Source organism: Typopeltis vanoorti, chromosome 12 (genome assembly GCF_054136105.1).
Source record: "Typopeltis vanoorti isolate ZY-2024b chromosome 12, IOZ_Tvanoo_1.0, whole genome shotgun sequence".
In the NCBI taxonomy this organism is placed as follows: domain Eukaryota; kingdom Metazoa; phylum Arthropoda; class Arachnida; order Uropygi; family Thelyphonidae; genus Typopeltis; species Typopeltis vanoorti.
The window spans coordinates 37,022,103-37,036,658 of record NC_143560.1 but is presented as its reverse complement, the minus strand read 5'-3'; the positions used below and the strand labels follow the sequence as shown (position 1 = coordinate 37,036,658).

The 14,556-nt window shown below is 36.9% G+C and overlaps 2 protein-coding genes across 3 annotated transcripts in view; one reads left to right on the top strand and one right to left on the bottom strand.

Annotated features, from left to right (window-relative positions):
• Positions 1 to 14,556, top strand: part of LOC150100701 (sodium- and chloride-dependent glycine transporter 1-like) — a 285,409-nt gene that overhangs the window by 98,635 nt on the left and 172,218 nt on the right. The window lies entirely within an intron of this gene.
• LOC150100703 (uncharacterized) overlaps positions 1 to 14,556 on the bottom strand; it is a 131,723-nt gene that overhangs the window by 92,308 nt on the left and 24,859 nt on the right. Inside the window, exon 2 of one of the 2 annotated variants that reach the window (XM_090402064.1) lies at positions 8,176 to 8,235. The exons of the other annotated variant lie outside the window; for it this stretch is intronic. Within the exon in view, the coding sequence (XP_090258190.1) occupies positions 8,176 to 8,193 (18 nt within the window). The 5' untranslated portion in view covers positions 8,194 to 8,235. The remainder of the gene's footprint in view (positions 1 to 8,175; positions 8,236 to 14,556) is intronic. 2 annotated transcript variants of the gene reach the window in all.

Genomic DNA, 14,556 nt, shown 5'->3' with positions numbered 1-14,556 from the left:
CGCCACGGTTGCATACAAATGACCCCAATTTAGGATATTTTGTCTCCCATTAATTACAGTGGGAATTTTCCACGCAACAACCAGTTTGAGCGGCCCACGAAAGAGGAAGGATGATGGAGATAGGAAGATTAGTCGAAAGACCTTGACGGTTGGCAAGGTATTTTACGTCCAGCACGGAAGTCGCCTACAGCGTCTACCTGGTGTTTTTTTTTTTTTTTTTTTTTGTTGTTGTTGTTGTTGTTTCTTTGTGTTGTAGTTGTTGGTTTTTCTAACGAAAATTTAGGTTCAGGCATGTCTGCTATCCAGCCAAACTGGTCTGCATTTAAACATACAAAGGCCATGGACCATTTATCTTAACTCTCTCTCGCGGGCACTGTCTCTCTTGTTCTTTCGCTTCTTCATCTACGTGTTTAACTAATCAACGTTCTATTGTTTTAGCAAAATACAATCCAGGGGAGATTGCGTTTCCTAAATGAAACGTTAAGGACATCTTCTGACTTCACTTTTCCACTGACGTATTATACATCTTATCAAAGCACTCTTAGACATTCCTTAAACTTTTTTTTTGTGATGTACGAATGACTGAATAATTAACTGTAACTTGTTGTAAGCAGAAAAAACAATAATAGAGTCAGTACTCATAGATCGTTTCTATTAAAGTAGATTTTTCTATTACATCCAGGATAATTTCCAGGCTATTCCTTGAATTTTGTAGGGTTTAACTGCCAAGACTATTCCCCGCTTTATTTTTAAAAGGTAAAATCTACAGTATATTAGTACCCTTGAGGAAGAAAGAGCTAAATAAACTGATAATTCTCTTACAGAAACAAAACACGATTTTTAGCAAACATGAAGGTTTGTATCATTCAGTAAAATTGTAACATTAGCAATAAACATCATCGACGCATGTTTAATTTATTGATCATTACTTCGACAATATAATGATACTGACTGAGCCTCCTAGCTCAATCGGTATAAACAAAGCCCTTGGGTCGGAAAGACCTGGGTTCGACTTCCGTCAGTGACGCGAGGAACCTTTATCTGGTCTCTTTCGACCAAAAGTGAGTTAGCCAGTCTCATACGGAGGTAGGGGTTTTTTTCACCCGGAAAAGGCAAACCGGCCAGTAGCAACCCCCCCCACACCACCACCATACGAATGCCTACCATTACTCAAGTATTGCTTGGAAATTCCCATTTAGGATGGGAAGATATCTCTAATATTTTACCCATTATCATACACACATACGAATGCCCACACGCCATAACAACGATGCTCTTTGAGTGTAGAAACATCTGGGTTCGAAATCCTTTTAAGAACACCCAGTAACGGCTTTTCAGTAAACGTGAGTTTGCCATTCTCAACAGACAGAAAGACAAACCGATAAAAAAGTATATTCATTAGCAGTCATAATCGATTATAAAGATAGGATTAACTGTTTTGTCATTATCCCATTTATATTTAGATGAAGATAAGTTACTTAACCGTAACTTAAGAGAGTTATGCAGAGCAGCAAAAACAAATTGGCGAAATGAAAAATGCAAGCAAAAAATAAATAAAATATTAGAATAAAATGAAAAAAAAAATAAATAAAGCATTACAAAAGACAAATCAGAAGGGTCCCCCCTTCTGATTTGTCTTTTGTAATGCTTTATTGGGAAAATGAAACTAAAGTTGTCAAACTAGTTGTGAGAGGTGTTAGTTCGCACTGGTTAATAAAGTTACCCAAAAGTTAACAAAGGTAAGGAAAATTATCCAAATAATTTTTATAAAATTAATATTTTTGAAATAGTTCTTTTTGTAATTCTATATAACAATTGGTATAAGCACACACACGTGCCAGGCTTTAGTGTTAAGGGAAGGATCGAGTTTTTGTGAAGATGAGTAAGAAACGTTTTTTTAAACATTTATTTTATTAATATAAACATGCTTTGTTTTCTCATAAATAATATTAAATTCAAACGTTTATTTTATATCATAATTTAAAAAGAACAATAGTTAAGTTTCATTTTTGTTTAGTAATATGCTAAAGAACAAAGTATTTCACATATTGAAAGAACAAGGCTTTATAACGCTGACATCCTCAATGATGTCACATCCAGAAGACAAACAATAGAATCAACTATTTAATTCACTTGTATTTAGTAAACGCTCAGTAGCAAACAATGAAATAAAAATCAGATTTATTGGCTGTAAGTTTACTGAACAATGAAAGCATTCATTTATTACTGTATATGTAGAACTACTGTGGTCGAATGAAACATGATGTTGCATCCCAAGATGACTCCATCAGTGAATTTTTAAATAGTATTAGAATTTTTAATGTACATCACTGAATTAGCCATCAAGCTGTGGTCCTCAGATTAGATTAGGGCCATAAAATAGTGGTAGTTGTCTGTAGTACTCTCTCCCACAAAAGCCTGGGTTCAGTAATAGCTTTAGCTCACTATCAGTGAAGCCCAAAGGATGGAGTCTGTCTTCCTTATTTTCGAAAGTTAGGGAGAATTGGAGGATTAAAAGTCTTTAGCGGATTTTTTATTTTTTTTTTAAACTTACATCTATCATTAACATTCCTATCACTTACATTTATCATTATCATTCTTCCACTTTCCTCTGAACGGTAACAATAGTAGATCAACAAGATTTACAGTCCTACAAGGTATTTAAATTCATTATCATACAGTACTGAGTTATGAATTTACCGTTTGATTTTATATAAATGTATAAGTTGAAATAACGATACTAGTGGTTTGATCGGTTCCAAGATTTAGACAAGCGGTATCTGAGGAACGTCCCTGTAGCACAGTCGGTAGCAATTATGCCTTTTAATCGAAAATATCTTAGTTCCATTCCTATTCCAGTAAGAGAAGTACTTTTATAAAAGCTTTTCACTTAAAGTTGTGCTAGCTAATCTCATAGTGAGATGGCTGAATTTTTTTCCTTCCTGGGATCTCGGGTTTTTCATTTCTCATAGCACGTAAAGTAAACCAGCTCGAGAACACATATAGTTGACAAATCATACACTCGCTTAGTAGCTTTGTTTGTTAGAATCTAAATAACCAAACTAATCAACTGATCTGAGTCCTTAAGCTACAGGGGGCTATTGAGTATGCGATAACTGTTTATCATCCCTCCCCCAGGATTCTAGGAACTCGATGGAATTTTTTTAAAAAACGTTTCTACATTATTTTCATTTTTTTTTTTTTTTCGTGAAACAATGATATTGTTTTCGGTCAACTGTCTTGGTTGGCTGGTTAGTTCCAAGGTTCCTGAAAGTTTTGTCGGGGGTAAAATGGTGCCATGAGTGTCACGCTTTTGTATGGCACGAGCTTCCTTTTTATACCTCACGACAGGACCAACTAATAGGTAGTACTAAATGAGGTTAACAATAAGAAGCCAAGGACAGAATTTATGCATGCTTCTGTTGGTTATTTTTGAAGTAACGGTGCTAGCTAAGGAATGTACAGAACAAGTCAACCGTTTCCTTCGCTACGTTATGGATAACTTTTCGTTGTATCACTCTTTCCCCCTTCACACAATCCTTAGATTTTTTTTTTTCTTAAACATTAACTCGAAACTCATCATATAAACCTGTCTTTATAAAAAATATCTGGACAACAGAAATGTCGGTGAAATAAATGAATTGTGAATGCCTGGTGGTTACGATATGTGTGTGTGTGTGTGTGTGTGTGTCAGAGCGAATTGCTATCTAAATGGGACATCAAGAATGCGTTATCCAGATCTGTCCAGAATGAAAAAGATCTTAGCCATCCGTCTCAAACTGTTTCGTTCTGTGATACAATTTGGGTTAGGGGGTGCTTTATATCGCACTACATCTCTCTTTCTTTCATCCTTTTTCTTTTTTAATCTTGTTCTCCTTATTTCTCCCCATCTATCTCTCTTTCTCTCTCTCTCTCCATCCTGTTTCAGGGTATGTTAATGGAATGTAGCCAGGATGCTTTGAATTCCAAAAGAGATTCGCTCGCGCGCACGCACACACACACACACACACACACACACGTGCCATTTTTTCGTGTTTTGTTTTTATTAGTAAATTGGAGCTTTGCCACCTGGAGCGGACTCTACTGCAGGGAACTGGTTTCCGACATCCGTCTATATATAGACTTTTAATCACTCATTTCCAAAGTGTTTTGGTGCCATCTTGGGTTTCTAAAATGCATCACTCTTTTTCTGTTCTCCAATCTTGAAAGTGCTTCCTCTTTAACTACCTTGTTGGAAGCAAATGTCGGATCATTTTTGTAAAGATTGGATTGCATCACAACTGTCCGTTCTTCCCTTTCCCTGAAATCTTTCATCTGTTGCATTTGGAACCGTTATAATATGTGAGCATGAAGACTAGAGTTAGTTTAACTCTCCCGAATAGGGTTGGATCCAGAACTTCGTAATAGCAAGGATTTAAGTGCTCGGGAAAGATAGGCAAGTAATGGGTTTTTTTTCTTATATAATTTTTTATGCAAATTTCTCATTCTAACTGAATGATATTAAAACAAGGTTAAAGATCACTCCAAGGATGGAGGAGAGCACTGATTCTAACATTATAATTTCATTGCTCGATAACGCAGTAGACATTTCATCAGACTTGAGGGCCATTTCTTGTCCGTTTCATGATCCCTAGAATACAACTGCAACACCAACAAAAAATCTTATTTCTATTCACTATCGGTTCCTAAGAATGTGAGACGTTCACCAATCCTCTCACCCCTCACTATAAAAAAGGAAGTATTTTCCTATTCACATCGATGACCGAGAAAAATTGCCTCGTTCCCTTAAAAGCACTCCCGACAACACTCCCTGCTGTGATTACCGCAATTGTTAATCCTTGTATAGTGCTGCCTCCTGTCGGGAAATATGAGCATAATCTATAGACAACAGAACTTTCTTATGTATGAAAAAGAAAGAAAAAAAAAAAGGTTCGTCCATTGAACCTTCATAGCAGCCGTCTGATCCCTTGACACACAGCTCCCCTTTCTACTGCTTATCCACCCTCTATTTCTCTTTTGTGTCTGCACCACAAAGCGCCGTCTACCACTAGCCGTTGTCATGGCAACCCCGTCTCGCGCCCAGACATTAATGGAAAGCCAGGCGGATAAAGAGCAGGAATGTGATTCCAACAGCGAGGAGGCCTAGTCTGGATTTTTTTTTTTTTTTTGAAAAAGAGGGAGGGGGGGGTATGAAGGTACAGGAAGTGAGACATACAGAGAGGAAGGGTAAGTGAACACCATACACATTATGGGCTATAGATTTAAATTAGCTATTTTTAGGCTGATCAATATATTTCTCTCTGTGTGCCATTTATGTAGATGCACAATGTTCCGTACTTACACTGTTAGGTGTTTAGCCTCGATCAAAAACGTATCTAAATGGAAGAGCATTTGGGGAATATTACTGCTACGAGAAATACATGGAATAAACTGTTTAAACGATAAAGGAATCCCTAATTAGCTTAATATTTACAGTATTTACCAATCAAATGTGGTTTACTTCTGTTCACATCAAGAAATGGTCTCTCCAACAATGATGAAGTAAAGAAGAAATCATAACAGAAAAAAAAAGAAAGGGAAAAAACATTACACTAAAATACATTCGACTAACAAAATACAAAATCGAAGATCCAGACAAATATTGCTTTGTACGATAATAAAACATTCAAATGCAAACAATAGTAAAAACATAAGTTGAAGAGGTATGAAAAACACGTAGCAAAGCTGAATTTTTTTTTCTCTTTTGAAAAAAAAAATAACAATTTCACAGAGAGAGAAACGTGCAACAGATTGTATGGAAATGAATAAGAAAAAAACTGAATAGCAAAAGATATCCGGGAACAAACATGAAAAAAAGGAGATAAACGAAACAAGTAAACAAACCCTTTCAAGGGAATTGAGACTAATCATTTATTTTATTTCCTTTGAAAAACTAGTCAAATTGTAACAAAGCCAAAAGAACTGATTAAGATAAAAATGAGCGACAACCCTTCCTATTTTAAGGTAAAATTTTAATACGTTGATGGTTTCAGTCATGATAACTAGAATCAAGATGGCAACTGGTTTATGGTTAGGAAGATAAAACTCATTTAAAAACTGAATCAGAAAACTTGAAATGGGTATATTTTAAAGTTTAAGCAGAGCATCTAGATGCCCTCAATTTCCTCAAGAAGTCTTTGTAGAAACTTAGGCAAAAAAAAAAAAAAAATCCAACAAAGGCATCTTGTTGACCTCTGGAAGAAGTCTTACCTGTTTGCCTAATTATAATATGAAATCCTACTGTTGTTACGAGAATAGCATACAAAGTATGCCAACTTTCAGCCGTGCATGCGTATGTAAGAGAAAGAGAGGAAACAGCATCCTAAACCGTCAATATTCTAATTTTGTCTACAACCTATCCTCAACCTCTACCCAAAAGTGCTGCAAGTTTACTGTTACGTTGGCTTTGGATGACAAGAGCGTGATATGTTGCATGGCTTGTGAACAAAGTTCATGCATTAACAACAACGAGACGCGTGATGTGCATGGCACGAACACCAAATATGCTTATTAGAGGCACCATTTATTTTAACGAGCTGCTACGAATGCATTCGCCACCTGAACACTAATAAGTGGGTTTACAACAGGCGCAAATGAATACAATAAACTACCGATGCTCACCTACTGAACCTGTAGAGACACTAATCTGTCTTATTTTCTCCTTTAAAAAAAATGTAGGACAATGAGCTTTAGATGTGAATCTGTTTTACGAAAAATGATTTCAGAGTTTGGTTTAATGATTGTTACATAATTAAAAAGAATTTTCTTGCAGAAATTTAAGAAATATAGGCTTGGAAAATCCATCTTAATAGGCACCTCTGGAAGAACCTCACATGAACTCTTTTTTTCCTTCGTATTTCAAATGCTTACTCTTCTGAATGTATCTGTGGAGGAAAGTTGCTACAAAGAGCTGTCTCCATAGCAATTATCCTGTCTAAGGTTTCCACCTTAATCCAGCTGTTTCCAGACAGATCCGACAAACACATGTGCCCAGACCATCCCCTCCTGTTTTCTTTACGGATATGCCGCAGCTGCCTCGATCTTTGGTGTCTACCAAATCTCAAGACACTCTTCATTCTATCATTGAGCGAATGCCGGATGCTGGTGTCATTGACCAACAGGCGGTACATTTAACAGTAGGGAGGGAAAAGGGTATTCAAATGCAGGTGGAAATATATGTGAATGAGCACCTTTCATGAATAGGTTAAGTGACAGCGATCCAGAATAGCTGCCTTTTTTTTTTCTGTAACCTGCACAAAGACAGGTGTTGTCTCTCATATCACCTTTCTATGTCATTCGTTCTTATACGTATTCACTTGATATTACATCACCAAAAAGTGTTACTGAATTGGAATTTTGGACTTGTAGCGATGCGCATTTACGCTTATATTTCTCTAATTCAAACAGATTCGTTACTGGTGACTGATTTCTCTTCTTCTTGATTTACATACACGTACGTCAGAATTTTCATTCTGATGGTGTCTTCTGACTATGAAATCAATAGAGCATGATGCGAGATCAGATTACAAATAGCCAACCGTGTTTTCAGATGTATTTTTAATGTCTGAAAACCAGATAAAAAGATCTCTCCAAACAGACATCTGTCTGTTCTTTCTTGTGCTTTCATGCATTTTTTTCTACAGATAAGAAAATGTTTGTACAGACTACATGCAGGATTGGGTATTGCCCTTTTCAAAGACCGGTTTGAAATCAACCGAAAAGCAAAAATCAACCTGATTTATTGTCTGACAGTATGTGTAGTTCGTGTTGCCACACTTAAAGAAAAGAGACCAGTTTATATAACAGCTGACTATTAAAAAAATAACCAGATACCGGATCTTTATTGTCAGAATATCTTATTGTGTAACCTTACCAAACAGAATGACCAATGTTAAGATTTCATTGTCGTTTCTTTTATGTTTGGAAAAGCACCATTTATCTTGTTGTTTTTTACCAAGCAACAACAACATTAGTCTTCCTGTTTGAAATATGTAAGTATTCGCTGGGAAAATACCATCTTAAATCATATGGTCGTATCCAAACGTTTCATATGTTGCAGATACCAATAAATTACAACTTAGCGTGAAGTCAATCGTAATTTTTCACGGAAAAAACATAGATGAAAATGGACTTTACCAAACCATTCTTCATCATCCTCTTCTTCTTCTTCTTCTTGTTTTAATATTCGTTGTGCATCTAGAATATGCAATACAACAATACTATAAATACAAATGATTTCAGTTAAAAAACATATTAACGTTTATCGCGTTTAATATGAGGTGAAAGAACGAACTTAATATATAATAATGTACTTTATTAAGAAAGAATTCAAACAGTCCTTTTTGTCTTTTTCTGTGCTATCGACAAAAGAAGATAATGGAACACTTTGAGTAAATAATTTTTGATCTAAATCTTTCAAAATTTCTGTAATATATTTATTTAGGCGAATTGATATGGATAACATCTTCAGTATATATTTACCTATCATAATGCTGATGGATGTTTAGGGATTGACCATAAGTTGACAAGAAACCTGATTTGATTTTTTCCCCTGGAAAAAATTTTCATTTTAAGTCACTGACAAAAAACTGAAAACTAAATTAGTTCAATCCTTCGTTAAAATTACCAATCCTTCGAATCGTAATTTTCTATATCACTTCTTGATTGTATTTGGGTCCTCAATCAAGAAGAGGTTCCCTTGGAATGGCAATATCTACAAATTTATTTTGGCATAAAAATGTGAGATCTATAACTTCATCAGCATCTAAAAAGCTAGGCTTCTTCTTCAGATGACACTTCTCCTCTGAGAAATTGTTTACAATACTATTCTCATCTCTTGGAGATATGCTTCTAAAACATCATTAAAAACCTAGTTCAAATTAGTTAACAAACATCTCCTAGCATACAGACCTTCAGCCCTACTCTGTGATGACTCTTCTGTTGATATTTCTATGGACAACGCTCATCAGAGTTTCATCTATAATTTTGCATCTCTCTCTATGAGGTCGTAAACACCTACAAAGGTCGTAAACGCGTATACTGCCCAGACACTTTGCAGTTTACTTTCAAAACGATTACACGTGCTCATCCCCTTCCTTCTCATCCTCTTCGTTTCGTTCCTGCTACTTTTTTTTTATGTTGGGCCCATATATGAGAGGTTGGCTGGTCAACCTATAGTACGTTAGTACCGTATATGGGTGATGGGTTGTGAAAGGAAAACTTATTTACGTTTGATTTAAAAGACTGTATGTTGTGTTCCTTGGTAAATACATTAGGGGGAAGACTGTTCCACAGTACAGCAGTAGCAAGGATGAAGGAGGAGGAAAAGAAACTTGTTCTGTGGGTTTCAAGGTGTACTGTGAAAGGATGTTGGGCAGCAGCTGTGCGTATTCCAATGGGCTTAGTACAGAGTGGGGGGAATTATTGATGCTGTTTCAGATGAACATTTCCCTTGAAAGTATTTATAGAATGTACAAATTGCAGAGGCCAAACGTCTATGTGAGAGTGAGGGGAACGAATTGGTAAGAGATGGGTCATTTATCAATCTAATTGCTCTCCTTTGTATTGAGGTAAGCATTTCGAGGGAGCTTTAGGAGTCCCACTCCAAATGTCAGAGCAGTATTCGAGAGCTGGGTGGATTTGTGATTTGTATAATGTTAACAGCTGTTTAGAGGTGAAGTAACATCTTGAGCGAAAGAGAAAGCGTAGTTTTTTTTTGGAAGCTGAGGATGCAATGGTTGTGATGTGTTTATGCCAGGAAAGGCTTGATGTCAGGGTAATTCCGAGGAGAGAAATTTCGTCCGTCTTGTCTGGGGATTTGAGTGTTATCAAAAATAATGCTGGGGAAAAATGGTTCTTTTTTTGTGAGAAATAAGACAGAACTGGGTTTTACTAGCGTTGAAGTTGACCAGGTTATCTGAGCCCCATTGGAGGATGGCTTGTTAGGTCAGAATTAAGAACAGTGGTGGTTGATGCTCTGTGTGTTGAAGTGAGTTGTGTACAATAAGGTTTGTCAAATGAGAGAGAGGAGTGCAATGTGCTGTCATCTTCAAAATTGTGTATTGGATTGGAGGTCAACTGAAGTAGGTCATTGATGTACAGAAGGAAGAGGATCGGTGAGAGAATCGAACCTTGTGGGACCCCAGCATTAGTTGGATGGTGGGAGGATAGGGAGCCGTCTGTGCGTCCAGACGAAGCTGGCAATTCATCTGCAGAAGTCCTGAGACAGTCCAAATGATGGGAGTTTGCTTAGTAAGCCTTTGTGCCAGACTCTGTCAAAGGCTTTAGAGATATAAAGTGCAACTACTTGGAATTCACAGAATTTCTCCATGGCGTTTGTCCAGCGATGGGTGATGTATGAGAGTAGATCTCCTGTTGATCGGCATCGACGGAATCCGTACTAGTGGTCGCTTAATAGCTGGGTACCTTCACTGTAGAATAGGAGCTGATAGGTGATGGTTTTCTCCATCACTTTGGATAGGACTGAAGTGAGTAAGTTAGGGCGGTAGTTAGATAGCAGTAATTTCTCACCCTTTTTAGGAATGGGTTGAATATAGACCAGTTTCCAGGCTTTGGGATATATATATATATATACACCAGTGGAATAAGAGAGTATGTATAGACGGCATAGGATAGGAGTCGGTTCTAGTGCACAGACTTTGAGGATAATTGGAGGAATGCCATCAGGGCCAGGAGATTTTTTTTGTCTAATTTAGACAACAGGTTTATAATTTCCTTTTGGCAAAAGGATACAGGGAGAATTGTGTTGGGTAGTCGGAATGACTGAGGGCATTTACCATTGTCAGTTATGTGTGCATTGGAAGCAAAGTGTGAAGCCAGGAGGTTAGCTTTTTCTGAGGGTGATGTTGCAATTGAGTCATTTGGGTATAATAGGGGTGGGAATAGTGTAGGGCAAAAGTTATGACCAATTGCCTTGGCGAGAGACCAAAGGGCATGGCTGCCTTTTAGTCTTCAGTATAGACATTGAAGGAGGATGGAGGTTCTTGATTTGAGCCAGTTGTGGTATGCTTGATTTTTCATGTGTGCAGCCTTGGTACATCTTTTGGAAAAACCAGGGTTTGGATAGGGGACGGAAGTTCAGAGTAGTCTGGGGAATGTATGTTTTTATGCCAGTGAGGATTACTTTGATGATATACGTTCGGTGCATATGTTTGGACTGGAAGGCCGGAAATAATAATCCAACCATGGGAATGAAGCATAGTGTCTTGGAGACTGTCCCAGTTGACTCTGTTATAATGTCAAACTACTCTTGTGTGGGAGTGACTGTGTAAGCATTGTTGCATGGGAGAGGAAATGAGCACTAGGTTGTGGTCAGAATTACCCAGGGGGCTCACTACATTCACTGCATATTTGGAGGGGTCATTGGTAAGGAAGAGATCTAGGGTATTTGGAGAGTGGTTCAGGTTATCTGGTATTCTGGTCGGTTTTTGAACAATTTGTGTAAGGTTGTTAGTGATGGCAAATGTTTAAGCATCTCTGCATGCAGGATCTGTACAACTGGAAGAGGATAGCCAATTGATGTTATGGACATTAAAATCACCCAGGAGAATGATTTAGCTGTTAGGAAAGGGGGACTGGAAAAAATTAACTTTTAAGCAGAGGAAATGAAAGAGCTCAGAGTGATTGGTGGTATTAGGAGAGCGATAGAGACAGCAGATGAATTTGACTGAGTGGGAGAGGGAAATAGGGCGATTCTGGGTGCTCTCTGGCAAGGTATATTGGAGCGGATATATGCATAGACGCCACCCTTGGTTCGTAAGGAGCTAAATAGTGTATAGTTAGGAAGGTTGAGGTAAATAGTGCTGGGGAAGGTGAGATTTGAGTTTCTGTTAAAAAGAGTAGGTGGGATTTGGTGAACTGCAGATGGTAGTGGACACTATTAAGGTTGGAGTTGAGGCCATGGATGTTGGTGAAGTGGATATGCAAAGTTCTGTGAGGCATGGATTTGACTGCAAGGGTCTTGCACGTTTCCTTGGTGGCTACTAGTGGCATCACTTGGTTTTTGCAATAGTTTGGTTTGTTTATAGTCTATCATCCAACTGTTGTCTCGATTTTGGCGTTTTTCTTCTAGTTGTCTTCGGAGTTGACGTCTTTGGAATAGTTGGAGTCAATATTCAATACATACAGCAATTTTCTCTTTTCTTAGCTACAACCACCCACGGTACCAATATACAAGGTGTCCACATTGGACATTTCTAGTTTCGTGTTACTACTACTTAAGTGTATGGATCATGGTGTCGAAATTGTACAAATGAGAAGGAACACTCACCAAATTTATGTAAAAAAAAATCTGGACGAAACTTGTAGAGTCTCTGGAACGTTTGAACAACTTGAACATAACATATTTCGATTTTTACCGTTCTTTGAAACTAGGGAGGTCCATGTAGACACCCTGTAGTGTAGGTCTTCACACTTTCGTAGTAAGCATCTCATGACTTCAATACCCATAAAGTTTACTTTTCTAGCACTTTGTAAAAACTTTGTTCTTAGGCGTTTACGAGCTATAAATACTTCGATAATGGAGAGGTTAACCGGTCAACACACAACGCCTCCTTCATTATGATTTTTAATATCTTAAATATTTAGAAAAAGAATTATATCTGTTCTGTGTTAATTTGTTGTCATTCCAGAATATATGAGATTCTATGAGAAAATATAAAATTATTTCGGTTCAAACCTATAAAAAAGCTTTCCATGCAATCAATGTATTGGTCTATTTATGAATAGATTAAAAATTAGAAAATGAAATCTCTGAAAAATATAATCTGAAAATGCGTATTCAACCGCATCAATATAAACAATATCTGAATATTAAAAATAAAATACGCCTGTTTTCTTTTAAATTAATAGTTTTGTTTCAGTATGACGCATTTCAGTTTTAAACTGGATAAACTCCAAAGTAAAATAAAGTTAAGGAGGAGAAAAGCAAGAAGCTATCAGGAAAAATCTTTTTTAACAGCAACTACGGGAGAATAAAACTGAAACCGCACATTTATAAGATGTTCTTGCATCTACGTCCTAGGCGTGTCATTGATTTTCTTAAGTACATATCTAAGGTTTTTTCTTAAGTGATGTCTAAGGTTCTGGAAAATATGGCGAGTAATGTTCTATAGACCAGAACTGAGAAAACTATTCTTTGTGGACCCCATGAGACCTTCATCTGTTATCTACAGTTCTCGCAGATGATCAGACTTGCAATATAAGCTGCTGGTTTAGTATACTATGCTTTTGTTTCTTTCATATGTCCAGTATTCGTGTGTAGAAAACAGACAACACAAAACTTAGCTACGCCAAAAATGCACTCAATTTTTCTGTCTAATACGTCAGGTTATTATAATAACGTCAATCTGCTCCAAATAATAAACAGGATATAAAATCAACACCAAGCTTGTCTTAACGACAATAAATTTTGTTTGGACCCTAACGTAGAAAGGTGGACAGTCTGAATTTATGTTAGCCCCACCTACGAAAGGCTGTTAGATAATGGCATATTGGTATCAGTATCTTGAGCGGGCTAACTGTTAGATAATATGTGAAAACTGCCTTCTCGTAAGCTGGGCGGTGGTCTGACACTGGGCGATGACATAATCATAATCATAACCTAATTAGAGATCTTTTTCTATGACAGAGAACACACTTTCCATTTGATGTGTATTTTTTTTTTTCAGGATATGACTGCCTTCAAATACCGTTCCTTATGTAACCTGAGAGAAGGGAAAAGAGTTTGGAGGGTGGGCACGTGAATCGAGAACAGAGTTGAAAGGAATGATACGCAGAACAATTCCTCAATGATGAATTATATTGCAGGTGCTACATTTAAGTGTAGGGTATTTAATCTTGGATTTTGGAAAGGCCAGTGTTCTAGTCCCATCTAGGATGCAAGAAGCTTTGTTACGACTTTTCAACTGAAGGTGGGTTATACGGTCTCTTAAAGAAGGGATTTTTCCCTCCCTGAAATATTTAATCTTGGAGTTTGGAAAGACTAGTGTTCTAGTCCCATCTAGGATGGAAGAAGCTTTGTTACGACTTTTCAACTGAAGGTGAGTTATACGGTCTCTTAAAGAAGGGATTTTCGCTCCCTGAAAACTCGAGTTTTTCATCACACAAAATAGGCAAACCCCGACCATTAGAATAGACGCAATTAACAGGCACAAATTAAAACAAAAGCTTCGATTTGATTTTGTTTTAATTTTTTTAATTAATTTTAATTTTTTAATTTACTCTAAGGGAAAAAAAATCAACTTCAACATTACTTATTGATTCTCTTTATGTTTGGTATTTGGTAATTACTATCATCGGTGACTTTTTTATTGTTTTTCATTCAATATCGTATACTAATCGAATGTTGATAAAATTCTTGGTCTGCGTATCAAATAAGAAGTGTGGTAATTTGGAGACTGAATTCATTACGTAACCCCATAGTAAGAGCATCCATTATTTAAAAATTATAGCTTCATAAATTTTAGGAAAGTTCGTGAGAAGGATTGCTAAATTTCT